At 43.9% G+C, this 17,677-nt stretch overlaps 1 protein-coding gene across 1 annotated transcript; it reads left to right on the forward strand.

The window, feature by feature from the left end:
• The first annotated feature begins 20 nt into the window (after positions 1-20).
• LOC106564816 (solute carrier family 35 member E4) lies at positions 21-13,422 on the forward strand. The gene is made up of 2 exons (XM_045690156.2): positions 21-4,084; positions 12,072-13,422. Exons 1-2 carry the CDS (start codon positions 3,454-3,456, stop codon positions 12,593-12,595), a joined length of 1,155 nt encoding a protein of 384 aa, XP_045546112.1. The 5' UTR covers positions 21-3,453; the 3' UTR covers positions 12,596-13,422.
• Positions 13,423-17,677: the final 4,255 nt, after the last annotated feature.

A 17,677-nucleotide genomic window follows, 5' to 3' on the forward strand; every position in this document is an offset into this window, starting at 1 on the left:
GAAGCTCCATGGACGTCTAGGATATCTTGACGCACCATACAAAGTGTCAAGTCCTCAGGATTGCCTAGGAGGCCTACCTGCTCTGCTGCTTCGTGTAGAAGTATAGTGCGCTCTGACTTGTCGTTCAACAGGGTGTACGTGTCAAGTGACTTGTTGCCGCTCCGCAAGATGACTCGACTCATTTTCAGCAGCACCTTGCTGCTGCTGGAAGGTCGATCATTGCAGAGGGTCTCTGCAGTGTAGCTCACTCTGAGTGCACCATCAGAGCGAATCTTTGGAATGCCTTGGTTTCACCACTCTTGATGTTGGGGCCATCCATTGACCCTGTGATGCATTGGAGGGAAAGCTGGTGGTGCTGGCCATACAGTTCTGTGAGGGAATCCATGGTGTCGGTAGACGCACTCCCGGCTGGGTGGAGAAGGTGTGCGGTAGCGGACAGGTGAGTGCCGACAACGATCAGGTGAGTAGGCCGGGCGGCGACGGTCAGGCGAGTAGTTGCAGTGGCAATGGTCAGGTGAGGGGTGATGACAATGGTCAAGTCAGTAGTCGCGGTGGCGACGGTCAGGTGAGTAGTTGCGGGGGTGACAGTCAGACGTGGGCTGACAATGGCAATCAGTTGAGGATTTACAACGACAGTCAGGCGTAGGCTGACCATAGCAGTCAGGTAAGTAGTCGCAGCGGCGTCGGTCAGGTGAGTAGTCACGGCGGTGACAGTCAGGTGTTGGCTGACGACGGCAATCAGGTGTAGGCTGACCGTAACGGTCAGGTGAGTAGTCGCGACGGCGACAATCAGGTGTGGGCTGACGACTGCGATCAGGTGTAGGCTGACCGCAACGGTTAGGTTAGGGCTGACGTTGGCGATCCTGTGAAGTCAGCCCTCTGGGTGGCGCTTTAGTGCTCCGAGTTCTGAAATGAGAAGTCGACCGGTTTCGCTGGTGCGATGACTCATGATGTCGAGGGGTTGACTGAGTAGATGATGATGATAAGGATGACTGGTCTGAGGAGGAGAGCCCTCTGATCCTAAGGTTTTCAATTAGGTGCTCTATCTTATCACACTGCCTTTGTAACTGCAGTTTATCATCTCTGGTTGTCACCAGCTGTGCCCACTCAGGCTGACTAGTCGAGGTGCGCCTGCTATGGGGGGCCGGTGAGTTGGCCATTATTAATGAAGGTGAGGCTCTATCCTTATTGTTGCGAGTCAGCCTGGGTAGTTAGTGGCTTGAACTGTTTGGGACCAATTGAGGCGGATTAATTTAGCTCTTCCGATAGCTCCAGTATCTCCCGTGTCAACTTCTCAGTTTCCTCTCCTATCAGCTTCAGGAACATTACGACTGTTCTGGAAGAAGAACGGGTTTCTCTCTCATCTTGTACAGGAGGGTAGCTGCTGCTGGTCTTGCTGTGAGAGTAATTAATTCCACTCACAGCGTCGTCTGCTCGTGGTCCCTCATTGGAGTGGTGTTTTGTCGTGTGTGGTGTTTGCCTTGAGACTTCTTGGATGGGCACTCCTAATGTAACTCTATGGCAGCACCCAATGGGCTTGAATTTTCAAGAAAGCAAAAACCATGTTTGTATGTGGCTTTATTAACTCAATGTTTTTTTTATTTTCTTTTACATTGTTTGCAAACTGATATGTGACACCTATTAATGCCAAAATAACACGCAAAACAGGCAACTCCACCTGCGCTGAATGACGGGTCGCCACTACACCAACTGTACAAAACATTAAGAACACCTTCCGCACCTCTCTGATTCGACACATTTTGGTTGAATGCATTCAGTTGTGCAACTGACTAGGTATCCCCTTTCCCTAATATTGAGTTAAACAGCTTCAGAACAGCCTCAATTCATTGGGGCATGGACTCTACAATGTGTCGAAAGCATTCCACAGGGATGCTGGCCATGTTGACACCAATGCTTCTCACAGTTTTGTCAAGTTGGCTGGATGTCTTTTGGGTGGTGAACCATTCTTGATACACGGGAAACTGTTGAGCATGAAAAACCCAACAGCGGTGCAGTTCTTGACACAAACCGGTGCACCTGGCAACTACTAACATACTCCATTCAAAGGCACTTAAGTATTTTGTCTTGCCCATTTATTTCCAGTCAATGTAATGAGCCTATCATTTTTAGTAATTTTTGGGGAAATCGAACTTTGCCCACTATAACTTTTCTCCGCCCATGCATTGAATTGATATCACACAATACATTGTAGGTGCACTTCATCTCCCGCGCCCTGCAGAGAATTGCACTTGGCTTGCATTTTGACTTATAAAGTTCCTCATAAAGGAATTGTGTTTTGGACAAATTAATACAAAATGAAAAGCTTAAATGTCTTGAGTCAATAAGTATTCAGTTCCTTTGTTATGGTGAGCCTAAATAAGTTCAGGAGTAAACATTTGCTTAACAAGTCATATAATAAGTTGCATGGACTCACTCTGTGTGCAATAATATTGATAAACATGCTTTTTGAATGACTACCTCATCTCTGTACCCCACAAATAAAATTATCTGTAAGGTCCCTCAGTCGAGCAGTGAATTTCAAACACAGATTCAACCAAAAAGACCATGGAGGTATTCCAATGGTTTGCAAAAAAGGGCACCAATTGGTAGATGGGTCAAATAAAAAAAAGGAGACATTGAATATCCCTTTGAGCATGTTGAAGTTATTCATTACACTTTGGATGGTGTATCAATACACCCAGTCACTACAAAGATACAGGCATCCTTAACTCACTTGCCAGAGAGGAAGGAAACCGCTCAGGGATTTCACAATGAGGCCAATGGGGACTTTAAAACAGTAACAGAGTTTAATGGCTGTGATAGGAGAAATCTGACGATGGATCAACAAAATCGTAGTTACTCCACAATACTAACCTCATTGACAGAGTGAAAAGAAGGAAGCCTGTACAGAATACAAATATTCCAGAACATGCTTCCTGTTTGCAATAAGGCAAATAATGTGGCAAAGAAATGAATTTTATGTCCTGAATACAAAGCGTTCTGTTTGGGGCAAATCCAACACAACACATCACTGAGCACATCTCTATATATTTCCAAGAATGGTGGTGGGTGGCAGCTGGCAGGTGGCAGCTGGGTGACAGCTGTGAGTCTTTCTGGGTAAGTCTAAGGGCTTTGCACAACTCGATTGTACAATATTTGCACATTATTCTTTTAAAAATGATTCAAGCTCTGTAAAGTTGGTTGTTGATCATTGCTACACAGCCATTTTCAAGTCAATTTAAGCCATTTTCAAGTCAATTTAGCTGCAAGTACACACAACATTGTTCTGTGTAATTGCGGGCTATTCTTTGGGTGCTGAAAACAGTAGTTGTTGATAAAAACTAAATTTTATGTTACGTTGGAGCTTCAGTCCGCCCACACAGTCACTGCTCAACTCCATCGTGAATCATGGAGTGGAGTTTAGTTGGCTAGTTATTGCTTAACCAAGTCAAGATGTGTTTGCCTTACAGAAACGAGGATGAAACCAACATGATTAGCACCGATGGCCTCTCTAAATGCGAGGTGACCTGGCGCGAGCCTGGGAAAAGGCCACAGGCGGAGATGTTGCACCTTCTGTCTGCTGTCATTGTCTGGCTTGTGACGGGGACAACCATCTCCAGTCTTAACAAATGGATTTTTGCAGTGTACAACTTCAGGTACCCGTTACTGCTGTCGGCCCTGCACATGTTGACAGCGATAGTGGTGGACTATGGGCTTATTAAACTGCGAATGCTCCAGCAAAACGGTGGGGTTGACAACCAGAAGGACCTTACCACCAGCGCCAAATGCAAGGTGTTTCTATTGAGCTTGACATTTTGTGCCAGCATCGCATTTGGCAACGTGGGTCTAAACTATGTCCAGCTGTCATTTGCCCAAATGATCTACACCACCACGCCAATCTTCACCCTGGCCATCTCCACTCTGATCCTGGGCAAGCAACACCACATCCTCAAATACACAGCCATGATGCCCATCTGTCTGGGAGCCTCGTTCAGCATCATGGGCGAGGTCCAGTATGACCAGACAGGCTGCTTCTTCGTATTCGCTGCGACAATGTTGAGAGGTGTCAAAACCATCCAGCAAGGTTAGTCACAGCTGCTACCTTCAAATTGTCTTTATGATAGTTGTTATGTTGCATCTCTGATGGTGGTTGACATATTTGTCATCACTTTATAAATGTTGAACTGTATAATAAACTTCTGTTGTAGCCCTAGGGGTCGTTCCTATGGATTTCAATCACTTTCTGACTTTTGATTTGAACATAACCTTTCTTACATGTTTGCCGATGGTGGAAGTGGTCAGAAAGTTACATTTTTGGCCTGAATGCCCAAACATTTAGGAGGTGGAGGTGTTCAAAGATTACCCATTTTGCATACCCTACCATAAGACATCCATGTCTTTATCCCTGAAAAAGATTCAGTTTGATATAATTTGAAAGTTTACAAACAGGGTTGTCAAACTATTTTATGATTTCTAGAAATATAAAAAATATATAATTTGAAAGTTTTAACGTCAATTATCTAAAAACGTGTAAACTCAGATGTTTCTCATTTTCAAATGTTGTAGCTTAGAACCTATTTTTCATCATCTGAAGTATTTGTGTTGTGCCCATCATCGATTGAGAGACAGCATACTCGAGTATAATTTCAATCATAGAAATATAATTCATAGAATGGACCTATCCCTTCAGACCCCTGCAATCAGAAGACACGAAGAGAAAGGTTTTACTCCACCCAAAATCTGTCCAAGAAAATAAATAACATTTTTGTATGGAGGTCAGTGAAAGAGTGAATTTGGTCAAAGGAAAATGTAATTGCTAATTTGCTATGTGAGGCTTATTTGAGCAAATATACGTTTTGTAATGGTTTGGTTGTTAGTTACGAATGCACTGATATAGGTGGACGCATGTGGCATTTTGAAAGAAACATTATATTGGAGTTGTGCCTGTTGTCATAGAGAGAGATAGAGGACTCATCATGGATATAATCTGTTTTAGCATGGACATTGCTGTTGAGGACTTCCCCCAGTTTAAAGTAGTCCACTGGGTGGGGATTCCTATGAGTTGGGAGCAATCAGCAAATGGAGAAGAAAATGTACTTCTTTAAAATGGAGATAGCTAGCCTCAATGGCACTGCCCATGCTATAATGGTACACATAGAAAGATGAGTAATCTCTTTGGCCTGGTATTCACACACATCTGCCCTCACATTGGCTAGAATGGTCCCACATGATCTCGCCTGCTTTCTGTTTGAGGACATGTATTTCCATTGCTAGAGCGGTCACTCGAATATCTTGTTAATACTGTATAATAGACAATCTTTGCTACAATTTAGCTGCTACACAATTGACATTTAAATTGAATTGAAACTTCTAATTACTACCAGTAAGATGGCTGATGGTCCACCCACTGTCAAATGTCTATCCTATTATCTATATATCTAGGATTTCAATAGGTTTCCAATGAAAGATTGATAGTTTAATTTATAACAATGGATATTCTCACTCAAGGCAACATTCTTTTATGTGTAGACCTCCTACCATCTTTGTGGTACCATTTGAAATTTCAATTATGTTCTAGTCAGTCTTTTAATTTTAGGCCTATGGTTTATTATGTGTAGGTCGACGTGAGTCGCATGGTAAATAAGAGTCATGGATTTACGTAGTCCTACAATAGTATTTGGACTATGTTTGATGGTGTTGTGTGCTGTACGTTTCAGTAGGGTAGGCTATGCTTTTATTTAACCAGGTAGGCTAGTTGAGAACAAGTTCTCGTTTGCAAATGCGACCTGGCCAAGATAAAGCATAGCAATTCAACAGAAACAGAGTTACACATGGAATAAACAAAACATAGTCAATAATACAGTAGAACAAAATAAAACAAAAAGTCTATATACAGTGAGTGCAAATGAGGTAAGTTAAGGCAATAAATAGGCCATGGTGGCGAAGTAATTACAATATAGCAATTAAACACTGGAATGGTAGATGTGCAGAAGATGAATGTGCAAGTAGAGATACTGGGGTGCAAAGGAGCAAGATAAATAAATACAGTATGGGGATGAGGTAGATAGATGGGCTGTTTACAGATGGGCTATGTACAGGTGCAGTGATCTGTGAGCTGCTCTGACAGCTGGTGCTTAAAGCTAGTGAGGGAGATGAGTCTCCAGCTTCAGAGATTTTTGCAGTTCGTTCCAGTCATTGGCAGCAGAGAACTGGAAGGAAAGACAAAGGAGGAATTGGCTTTGGGGGTGACCAGTGAGATATACCTGCTGGAGCGCGTGCTACAAATGGGTGCTGCTATGGTGACCATTGAGCTGAGATAAGGCGGGGCTTTACCTAGCAGAGACTTTACCTTTACGTCATTTAGCAGACGCTCTTATCCAGAGCGACTTGTATATAACCTGTAGCCAGTGGGTTTGGCGACGAGAGCGTACAGGTCACAATGGTGGGTAGTGTATGGGGCTTTGGTGACAAAACGGATGGCACTGTGATAGACTGCATCCAGTTTGTTGAGTAGAGTGTTGGAGGCCATTTTATAGATGACATCACCGAAGTCAAGGATCGGTAGGATGGTCAGTTTTACGAGGGTATGTTTGGCAGCATGAGTGAAGGATGCTTTGTTGCGATATAGGAAGCCGATTCTAGATTTAATTTTGGATCAGAGATGCTTAATGTGAGTCTGGAAGGAGAGTTTACAGTCTAACCAGACACCCAGGTATTTGTAGTTGTCCACGTATTCTAAGTCAGAGCCGTCCAGAGTAGTGATGCTGGATGGGCGAGCAGGTGCGGGCAGTGATCAATTGAAGAGCATGCATTTAGTTTTACTTGCATTTAAGAGCAGTTGGAGGCCACGGAAGGAGAGTTGTATGGCATTGAAGCACGTCTGGAGGTTAGTTAAGTGTCCAAAGAGGGGCCAGAAGTATACAGAATGGTGTCGTCTGCATAGAGGTGGATCAGAGAATCACCAGCAGCAAGAGCAACATCATTGATGTATACAGAGAAGAGTCAGCCCAAGAATTGAACCCTGTGGCACCCCGATAGAGACTGCCAGAGGTACGGACAACAGGCCCTCCGATTTGACACACTGAACTCTAGAGAAGTAGTTGGTAAACCAGGCAAGGCAATCACTTGAGAAACCAAGGCTGTCGAGTCCGCCAATAAGAATGTGGTGATTGACAGAGTCGAAAGCCTTGGCCAGGTTGATGAATACGGCTGCACAGTAATGTCTCTTATCGATGGCGGTTACAATGATCGTTTAGGACCTTGAGCGTGGCTGAGGTGCACCCATGACCAGCTCTGAAACCAGATTGCATAGCGGAGAAGGTACGGTGGGATTCAAAATGGTCGGTAAGCCGTTTGTTAACTTGGCTTTTGAAAGGCAGGGTAGGATAGGTCTGTAGCAGTTTGGGTCTAGAGTGTCACCCCCTTTGAAGAGGGGGGGGGGGGGGATGACCGCGGCAGCTTTCCAATCTTTGGGAATCTCAGACGATACAAAAGAGGTTGAACAGGCTAGTAATAGGGGTTGCAACAATTCAGCAGATAACGTTTGAAAGAGGGTCCAGATTGTCTGAGGCGGGAGCATTATTTTATAATTTAATGATGGTTGTAGACCTCCAACCATCTTTGTAGTACTATACCATTTGAAAGTTTACTTCAACTTTTTCACATTATCAGCCAAAACATGACACTCACCCTGTATTCAAGAGTATGCTGTGTCTCAACTGATGGCAGGCACAACAAACACCTCAGATGATGTAATATATGGTCTAAGCTAAAACGTATAAAGACAAAAATCTGAGTTTACGCATTTAGATAATTGACATTAAAGCTTAAAACATTTGACAACCCTGTTTGTAAATTCTCAAATGATATTAAACTCAACCATTCATTACATTTTTTCAGTGATGAAGACATGTCTCATGCTAGGGTGGGGTATTGTCACGGTTGTTTGAAGGAGCAGACCAAAATGCAGCGTGTTCGTAGTTCCACATATTTATTAAAAGTGAAACTGAAAGCAATACTGAAATACAAAACAAACCGTGACGCAGAGAGGACAACACTACTCAAGACAATAACCCACAAACCACAATGAGAAAAACCCCTACTTAAATATGATCTCTAATCAGAGGCAAATGAGGATCAGCTGCCTCCAATTAGAGATCAACCACAAACAATGCAACATAGAAATAGAAAACTAGAATTTAAACATAGATCAGCCCAAAAACACCCCCTGCCCTACACTACTATGGAAAATGACATCTTACTAGGGTCAGGACGTGACAGTACACCCCCCCCCCCCAAAGGTGCAGACTCAATGCAAACAAAAACCCAAAAAAGCAACCACAAAAAACAAAGGGAGGGTAGGGTGGGTGACTAATGTCTCTGGTTCCGGGCGTAGTACCCCCACCGCCCGCTGATCCCCCCGCATCTGTATGTCCGGAGGAACCAGACCATGGATCATCGCCGGGGGCGTCGGACCGCCAACCGCTGCTGAAGACACTGGGCTGCGGAGCGTCGCTGGAGGCTCCGGGCTGCGGAGCGTCGCTGGAGGCTCCGGGCTGCGGAGGCGCACTGGAGGGAGAGCGCGAGGAGCAGGAATCGGTCTCACCGGACTGGGGAGACGCACTAAGGGCCGAGTGATCACAGCAGGCACTGGCTGTACCGGGTTATGGATGCACACTGGAGGAATAGTGCGAGGAGCAGGAACAGGACACCCCGGACTGGGCAGGTGCACTGGAGGCCTGATGCGTGGGGCTGGCATAGGAGGCACCAGACTAGTAACACGCACCTCAGGGCGAGTGCGGGGAGCAGGAACAGGATGTACTGGGCTCTGGTGACGCACTGGAGTTCTGCTACGTGGGACTGGCATAGGAGGCGCCAGGCTATTACCACACACCTTCAGGCTAGTGCGGGCAGCAGGAACAGGATGTGCTGGGCTATGGTGGCGCACTGGAGGTAGAGTACGCGGAGCAGGCACAGGGTACACTGGGTCTTGGAGACACACTGGAGGTTTGGAGCGCACGGCCTGCACAACCCGTCCTGGCTGGCTGGTCACTGTAGCCTGGCACGGGCAGAGCGCTGGCACAGGGCAAACTGGGCTGTGCTGGGGAATGAGGGCTGCCGTGTGTAGAGCAGGTGCAGGATAAACTGGGTGCACTGGTGGCCAGACGTGGACGCACTGGTGGCCAGACGTGCTGAGCAGGCACTCCTTCCTGGCTGAATGCCAATCTTAGCCCAACAACGATGAGGAGCTTGCGCCAAGCGCACCGGGCTTTGAATGCGTATGGGCAATACAGTGCGCATTTCCACATACACGGTAAGCACGGGGAGTTGGCTCAGGTCTCCCCCCCCCCTTTGGGCTGCCTCTCGCACTTACTTCGTTGCCTTGCCTGTTGATCTCGTCGCTGCACTTCCCTCGCTGCTTCCACCTGTTCCCATGGGAGGCGATCCATACCGGCTTGGATTTCTTCCCATGTCCAGGATCCCTTGCCTTCCAATATCTGCTCCCATGTCCATTCCTCTTGCTCCTTGGTCCTTTTATGGTGGGTTATTCTGTCACGGCTGTTCGAAGGAGCGGAACAAAATGCAGCGTGTTCGTAGTTCCACATATTTATTAAAAGTTAAACTGAACGCAATACACTGAAATACTTGAAAATACAAAAACATGACAGAGATGACAACACACTACTCAAAAGACAATAACCCACAAACCACAATGAGAAAAACCCCTACTTAAATATGATCTCTAATCAGAGGCAAATGAGGATCAGCTGCCTCCAATTAGAAATCAACCCCCAAACAATCCAACATAGAAATATAAAAATAGAATTTAAACATAGGACTAGAAAACATAGATCAGCCCAAAAACACCCCCTGTCACGCCTTGCCCTACACTACTATAGAAAATGACATCTTACTAAGGTCAGGATGTGACAGGTATGCAAAATGGGTCAACTTTAAGCACCTCTATCTCTTGAATTAGTCACTTTCTGACTACTTCTACCATGGGCAAACATGTATGGAAGGTTTCGTTCAAATCAAACGGGGTGCAGTCAGAAGTGATGGGAATTATATGGAATGACCCCTAAGCAATATCAACATATGGGTGCTATCAGATTTTGGAGGACAAATCAGAAATGTCCCTGTGTACTTAAATACTTTCCTTTCAAGAGATTGGAAAACATGTCCACTAACTGAAATTCTCTGACATCAGTCAGAGTGTATATTTGGTGATCTCTCCAATCCCATGGTCATATTAAACTTCCCACACTGCAGTCAGTGCTGGACATTTTTACTGGTGCTCTGAGTCACCAAGTAACACACCCAGTCTAGCTAGAGGTGTTGTGTTGCCTGTTGCTAAGGACACTTTCAAAACTACTGACAGGGCTGACCCAATAAAAACTTCTCAAAAAGGACTAATTCCTGCCAGGTAAACCAGGCAGAGAGCTCATTCTAGTTCTGTGGCAGAGTTCCATCCTGTTTACCAGGAATTAGTCCTATCATTTTATTACTGTCATACTTTCAAATCAAATCAAATATTATGTCACATACTTTGTAAACGATAGCTGTAGACTAAGAGTGATATGCTTACTTAAGGGCCCTTCCCAACTATGATGAGAGAAAGAAAATAGAGAAATAATAGAAGACTAAAAGACATAATAATAAAAGTAATAATAAATACATAATGAATAACGATAACTTGTAACCAGTACCGAGTCGATGTGCAGGGGTACGAGGTAATTGAGGTAGATATGTAAATATAACTACAAATAAAGTTACAGATAATAAACAGTAGCAGCAGCATGTACGTGATGGGTCAAAAAAGTTAGTGCAAAAAGGCTCAATGCAGATAGTCTTGGTAACTATTTAACTAACTATGTCGCAGTCTTATGGCTTGGGGGTAGAAGCAGCTCAGTTTCCTGTTGGTTCCAGACTTGGTGCATCAGTACCGCTTGCCGTGCAGTAGCTGAGAGAACAGTCTATGACTTGGGTGGCTGGAGTCTTTGACAATTTTTAGGGCCTTCCTCTGACACTGACTGGTATAGTGGTCCTGGATGGCAGGGAGCTCAGCCCCAGAAATTAGGTAAAATGGATTTCAGTTTTCCTGCATTAATATCACTGGCCACTAGGAGCACCGCATTTGGATGAGCATTTTCTCATTTGTTTACGTCTTAGTTCCAGCATCGCTTTGTGGTGGCAAATAGTCCTGTGTGGCTCAGTTGGTAGAGCATGGTGTTTGCAACGCCAGGGTTGTGTGTTCGATTCCCACGGGGGACCAGGACAGAGGAAAAAAAAATGTATGAAATGTATGCATTCACTATTGTAAGTCGCTCTGGATAAGAGTGTTGGCTAAATGACAAATGTAATGTAAAAATAGACAGCTATGTAAAATATAGATTAAAACTCTTGAGTCTTCCTTAATTTCTTTCCTGTATTTGAACAGCATGATTTTGTTCATGTATTTTCTCTACTTGTTTTGTTAGTGTACTGTATAGTGCTGTACTGATAATGAACCTGCTAGTCTCATGATGTGAAATCCATTCTAAGTAAACAAACCTATGACATTTCCATGTTCTGAACATGGCAGATTTGACATTATGTTAAAATAATGACTCATGGTCTGGATTTTATACTCACTCAGAACCACCACCCTGAAATACCAATGCAGTTGGATGGTGTCGTGTCGTGTTTCAGCTGCTATTTTCAAACTACCCTCGTAAAGGTCTCACTTGTTTACTTTATATGACACATATCAGTGGTGCACGTGTCTTGTTATTTTGCTACAGGCGGCTCACTCCCTTGGTATCCATGCAATTAGCTGACGTGTTGTTTCACAAATATAACACATCTCAATGATATGAATGTGGAACTACAGTGGTGTTTTGTATGATTTAGGTTTTATTTCTCTCTATCCTCTCTTATCTTTGTATTTAATCGCGCCACCCAAAACCAAATCTTGTGTTTGCGCTATAATGTTTAGTCTGTCATGAGACTACTTTGTATTTAAGCCTACTTGTGTGTGTATTCTGCTTCTCTCTTATATTTAAATGCTTTTCTTTGTGTGTGTCTCTCAGGTATCTTGCTCCAGGAGGAGAAGATCAACTCTGTGTTCCTGTTGTACCTGATGTCTATCCCCAGTTTCTGCATCCTGGCCGTAGCTGCTCTGGCCCTGGAGAACTGGGCCGTGCTGGAGTCTCCAATGCACTATGACCACAAGCTGTGGCTCTTCATTCTGCTCAGCTGCCTGGGCTCTGTCGTGTACAACCTGGCCAGCTGCTGCGTCATCACCCTCACCTCCGCCGTCACCCTGCACATCTTGGGCAACCTGAGCGTGGTGGGCAACCTGCTGCTCTCCCAGCTGCTGTTCGGCAACGAGATGTCAGCGCTCAGCTGTGCCGGGGTGGCTCTTACTCTCTCTGGCATGCTCATCTACCAGAACTCTGAGTTCATCTCCAACTACCTGGATGCACGCCGAGCTAAAGCCAGGGAGCTCAGCCGAGTGAGGGAGGAGGATATTGCTGGCCCATTCCAACCGCCCCCCCAAGACCAGCAGGAGAGGGTAGATGCTGGCGGCAAGCGAGAGGACAAGATGGACTGAGAGAGAGCGAGAGAGAGAGAGAGAGAGAGAATAGGCTTTCCTGTCCTTAGGGTTAGTTAAGTCAGGTGGTTCTGTGGAGAGGTTCAGGAAATGGGCTGTGACCTCATGATGTCATAGTTGATGATGACGACATGAGTGACAGAACTTGTTTGGTTGGGTTGTTTTTACCTCTTCACTGTGCCAATGTATTTATTTCAGCCATGGTCTCATAGAACAGAAGTCAGTCTAGGCCAGCTGACTAAACAAAACAGATGCCTTTAGGAAAGTGACAGTTGAGTTTGTACTGTTCAAATACCCATACATGCACACATACTGGTATGCATGCATGAGCACACAAACTATGTGATACATCTCATGAGATATCATGCACTGTTACTCACACTACTCCACTGTGAAAATGTTCTCTCTGAGTGAGTGCTCAGTGGGATGGTTGGGTGGGAAGGACTAGGAACACTCCTCATATGGATGGGCACAAAAAAATTGTTTTAAAAACATATGGTACTGTTACCTAACCTTCCCCTGGTCTCGTATCAGTGGGAAAGAGGTTTTCTGGCAGCTTTTTATTTGGGGATCTTAAAATAGGGGTTCTGCATTTGTTATAGTGCTATAGCTTTTGTCTAGATGAAGTTTACAATGGCGGAAACATTCAAGCTAACAGGTTCAGCATATCATTTCTCCTGGCTGTTTGTAGGCATGGCAGCCAGTAAACCACAATGTTAATCTACTGCATAGTGAGGCATAGATCTGAGGGGAGCCACCTTGTCCCACTCAACGACTCCTTATTGTATTTCCCTTCATTTCCTCTTAATAAAAGGAACCTATTATAATCAGTTTAATAACCTCCTACCTTTACAGCAGTTCTCACTGCAGCAAATGTCTATTATAAGGTCTATCCACTCTCTAAGGAGTCTCACTCATCTTTAGCACACTCCATAAAAAGTATTTCATCATCCTCTCCTTACCGCCACTCGAACAGAAATGTCTTCTCCACTCAGAGGGTGCCACTGTTTTTAACCTTTACATTTAGTCTTTATAACTGGCCTCTGCTGGACAGTGTTATTGTAACTCCATTTGAATTTTTGAATATTTATGATGCAAAGGTTTTTTTTTTTTTTTTTTTCTTCTGTAAGCAACACTATTCTTTGTCCTGTTTATGATTCTTACACAGGACAAAGAGGAAGTTGTTATTGGATTTCTGTTTTGCCACCTACTAAATTGAATACAAAAGCTGTAGTATGTCTCTTACCAGAATTGACTTTGATCAGAAACTAAAACTACTTAATTGAAGTTGGAAAGCTCTTACATGATGTGTCCAGAACACTGACATATGTCAGAAGTCACTCAGTAACTGGAGATGTAGTCAACTGGTCTGTCACTTGGCCAACTAACGTACACTACTGTTCAAAAGTTTGGGATCACTTAGAAATGTCCTTGTTTTTGAAAGAAAAACTTTAACTTCTTTAGATTAGTTGAGTATCTGGAGCATCAGCATTTGTGGGTTCGATTACAGGCTCAAAATGGCCAGAAACAAAGACTTTCTTCTAAAACTCGTCAGTCTATTCTTGTTCTGAGAAATGAAGGCTATTCCATGCGAGAAATTGCAAAGAAACTGAAGATCTCGTACAACGCTGTGTGCTACTCCCATCACAGAACAGCACAAACTGGCTCTAACCATAATAGAAAGAGGAGTGGGAGGCCCTGGTGCACAACCGAGCAAGAGGACAAGTACATTAGAGTGTCTAGTTTGAGAAACAGACGCCTCACAAGTCCTCTACTGGCAGCTTCATTAAAAATAGTACCCGCAAAACACTAGTCTCAACGTCAACAGTGGAGAGGCGACTCCGGGATGCTGGCCTTCTAGGCAGAGTTCCTCTGTCCAGTGTCTGTGTTCTTTTGTCCATCTTCATCTTTAATTTTATTGGCCAGTCTGAGATATGGCTTTTTCTTTGCAACTCTGCCTAGAAGGCCAGCATCCCGGAGTCGCCTCTCCACTGTTGACGTTGAGACTGGTGTTTTGCGGGTACTATTTAATGAAGCTGCCAGTTGAGGACTTGTGAGACGTCTGTTTTTCAAACTAGACACTCTAATGTACTTGTCCACTTGCTCAGTTGTGCACCGGGGCCTCCCACTCGTCTTTCTATTCTGGTTAGAGCCAGTTTGTGCTGCTCTGTGAAGGGAGTAGTACCCAGCGTTGTACCAGATCTTCAGTTTCTTGGTAATTTCTCGCATGGAATAGCCTTCATTTCTTAGAACAAGAATAGACTGACAAGTTTCAGAAGAAAGTAATTAAAGTATTTCTGGCCATTTTGAGCCTGTAATCAAACCCACAAATGCTAATGCTCCAGATACTCAACTAGTCTAAAGAAGACCAGTTTTATTGCTTATTTAATCAGTACCACAGTTTTCAGCTGCACTAACATATTTTAAAAAGGGTTTTCTAATGATCAATTAGCCTTTTAAAATGATAAACTTGGATTAGCTAACACAACGTGCCATTGGAACACAGGAGTGATGGTTGCTGATAATGGGCCTCTGTATACCTATGTAGATATTCCATAAAAAAATCTGCCGTTTCCAGCTACAATAGTTATTTACAACATTAACAATGTCAACTCTGTATTTCTGATCAATTTGATGTTATTTTAATGGACAAAGAATGTGTTTTTCTTTCAAAAACAAGGACATTTCTAAGTGACCCCAAACTTTTGAACGGTAATGTATGTTCTGTGACTGCAGTTCTAGCGTAACTCCCAGACTCAGCCGTGAGATTGCATTCCAACAAGTTACTGTAGATCTTTGGCTGTTGGAACCGAATCTGATGTATTTACACCAGAGGAGAACGAGGGCCCCCTTTCATTGAAGCCACAAAGTTCAAGGCTGACCACGGTACTGCAGGCATTGTTTGCCGAAAACAGGATCCTCTATTACAGTGAATGGGAAAATGACAATCTTCGTGATTAATCTTTGTCTAAATAAACATGGTAACAATAATTGCTTATATTATTATTGTATGTTCTTGAATTTATTATTTTAAAATCACACACAGAAGAAGTTATCCGGACAATTTAGTTGCTGATGGCAGCCTGCAGTACCCCCGTCGGCCTTCAAAGTTACTCAATGAGAGGGAGCAGCACTGAGCTAGCCTGCAACGTCACTTCCTGGAGTAGCTCAAACTGCGCATGATATGTTTCCATGAGACGCCATCTTAACCGACTTAATTTAAAAAAATGTTTTTTTTACCCCTTTTTCGTGGTATCCAATTGGTAGTTACAGTCTTGTCTCATCGCTGCAACTCCCGTACGGACTTGGGAGAGGTGAAGGTCGAGAGCCGTGCGTCCTCCGAAACACAACCCAACCAAGCCGCACTGCTTCTTGACACAATGCCCACTTAACCCAGAAGCCAGCCGTACCAGTGTGTCAGAGGAAACCCTGTACACCTGGCAACCGTTTCAGCGTGCACTGCACCCAGCCCGCCACAGGAGTCGCTAGTGCGCGATGGGACAAGGACATCCCTGCCTGCCAAACGCTCCCCTAACCTGGACAACGCTGGGCCAATTGTGTGCCACCCCATGGGTCTCCCGATTGCGGCCGGCTGCAACAGAGTCTGGACTCGAACCCAGAATTTCTAGTGGCACAGCTAGCACTGCGATGCTGTGCCTTAGACAACTGCGCCACTCGGGAGGCCCTTTAACCGACTTAATTTCGCTTCAAATGCGAAATGAAGTCTTCACATAGGAATGAATAGTGTCACGTGATCAATGGCTTTGTCCATTCATATACAGTCATTCAATTACACCCATCTTAAGGCCAGTGCTACTGAAAGGACCTTATGAAGATGTTGAATGAAGTTGTTTCTAATCTTCCTTCCCCAGTCAAAGAACCTTCAGGTGTGAGACTTAGCCCCTCAGTTCAGCCTTTGATAGACTATTTGAAAATGGTTATATATTTTTTGTTATACCCGCCTGATGTTTTCCCCCCAATATGTTGTCATATGCACAGCAGTAGACACAGAATTATTTGTTTCCAGCCTCAACCTGATAAATTAGTCATTTGAATGAAGATAAGATGAATGCCATTCCCCAAAAAATGTAACACAGAGTTCTATTGAGAGGATCATGTTATTGATGGTAGTTAAATACCTCAGTCTTCAACATAGTTTGTTGTAGACCATTTGTTTAATGACTTAAGTAAGTTGGCAGTTGAAGCGAGATCAAATAGCTGAAAGCATGTCTGCCCACAACAACGGTTTGTCTACTGCTCAACTGTTATAATCTGTTTGTTAAATAGCCTACTGATCGAAAGGCCAATTTTGTTTAGCAACTTTGAATTTATGATAAGGTACTTTTTAATCACACAGCCCTTAGAATACCTATTTAAACTGTACCAGCGTCACAGATCTGGGTTTGATTTGTCAGACTGAGTCAGTTTGACATCTCTGGGTTTGACTAGTCAGGCTGCTTGTTCACACAGAGGTTGTCTTTGACTGGCTATAAGGGCAGAGCAACGCACATATTGCACTGACGAGTTATGGAGATGCTGCCTTTACAGTGTATGACTCTTATGTATATACTGTTAATGTTGTCTGAAAACGTTACATGTAAATAATAATTTTATTGTATTGATTTTACAATCATGGAAGGCTGGCTCAAATATACTGGTTCAAAAACATATGTGTCTCCTGTCGTATTTTAGTTTAGCAAAATGGACAATGGCATGTCTAGACACACTAAGCAAACACACAAAGTACAGTTGAACAAACAGCCCAAACACACTGTAGTAAAATAAATAGCCAGACTACCTGTATACAATACTGTATGAATTTTATTCAGTTTACCACATACATGGTGGAGCCATTTCCCTGGTTACTGATATGTTTGACCTCAAAATCCCCCAGTCAACCTAGTCGTATGAAAATAACATAATGAGAGTAGATCATTTTTTCTATCTAAATTCTCGGCCAAATATGTGTGTGTTCTTTCTTCCCATACAGGGATGTCTTGGCTCTCTGTAAACAGAGTGATGTCGCTGAACAACTCCTTGGCTTTTTTGCCTGAATAAGGTAGTGTTGTTGCTCCCCCTTCT

This window comes from Salmo salar, chromosome 01, assembly GCF_965601325.2.
Source record: "Salmo salar chromosome 01, fSalSal1, whole genome shotgun sequence".
Classification (NCBI taxonomy): domain Eukaryota; kingdom Metazoa; phylum Chordata; class Actinopteri; order Salmoniformes; family Salmonidae; genus Salmo; species Salmo salar.

Bases quoted from the DNA above. Each gene is read 5' to 3' on its own strand.
- LOC106564816 (XM_045690156.2), top strand. From the start codon at position 3,454: ATGTGTTTGCCTTACAGAAACGAGGATGAAACCAACATGATTAGCACC. The intron at 4,085-12,071 runs GTTAGTCACAGC...TGTGTCTCTCAG, and splicing joins TGTCAAAACCATCCAGCAAG to GTATCTTGCTCCAGGAGGAG.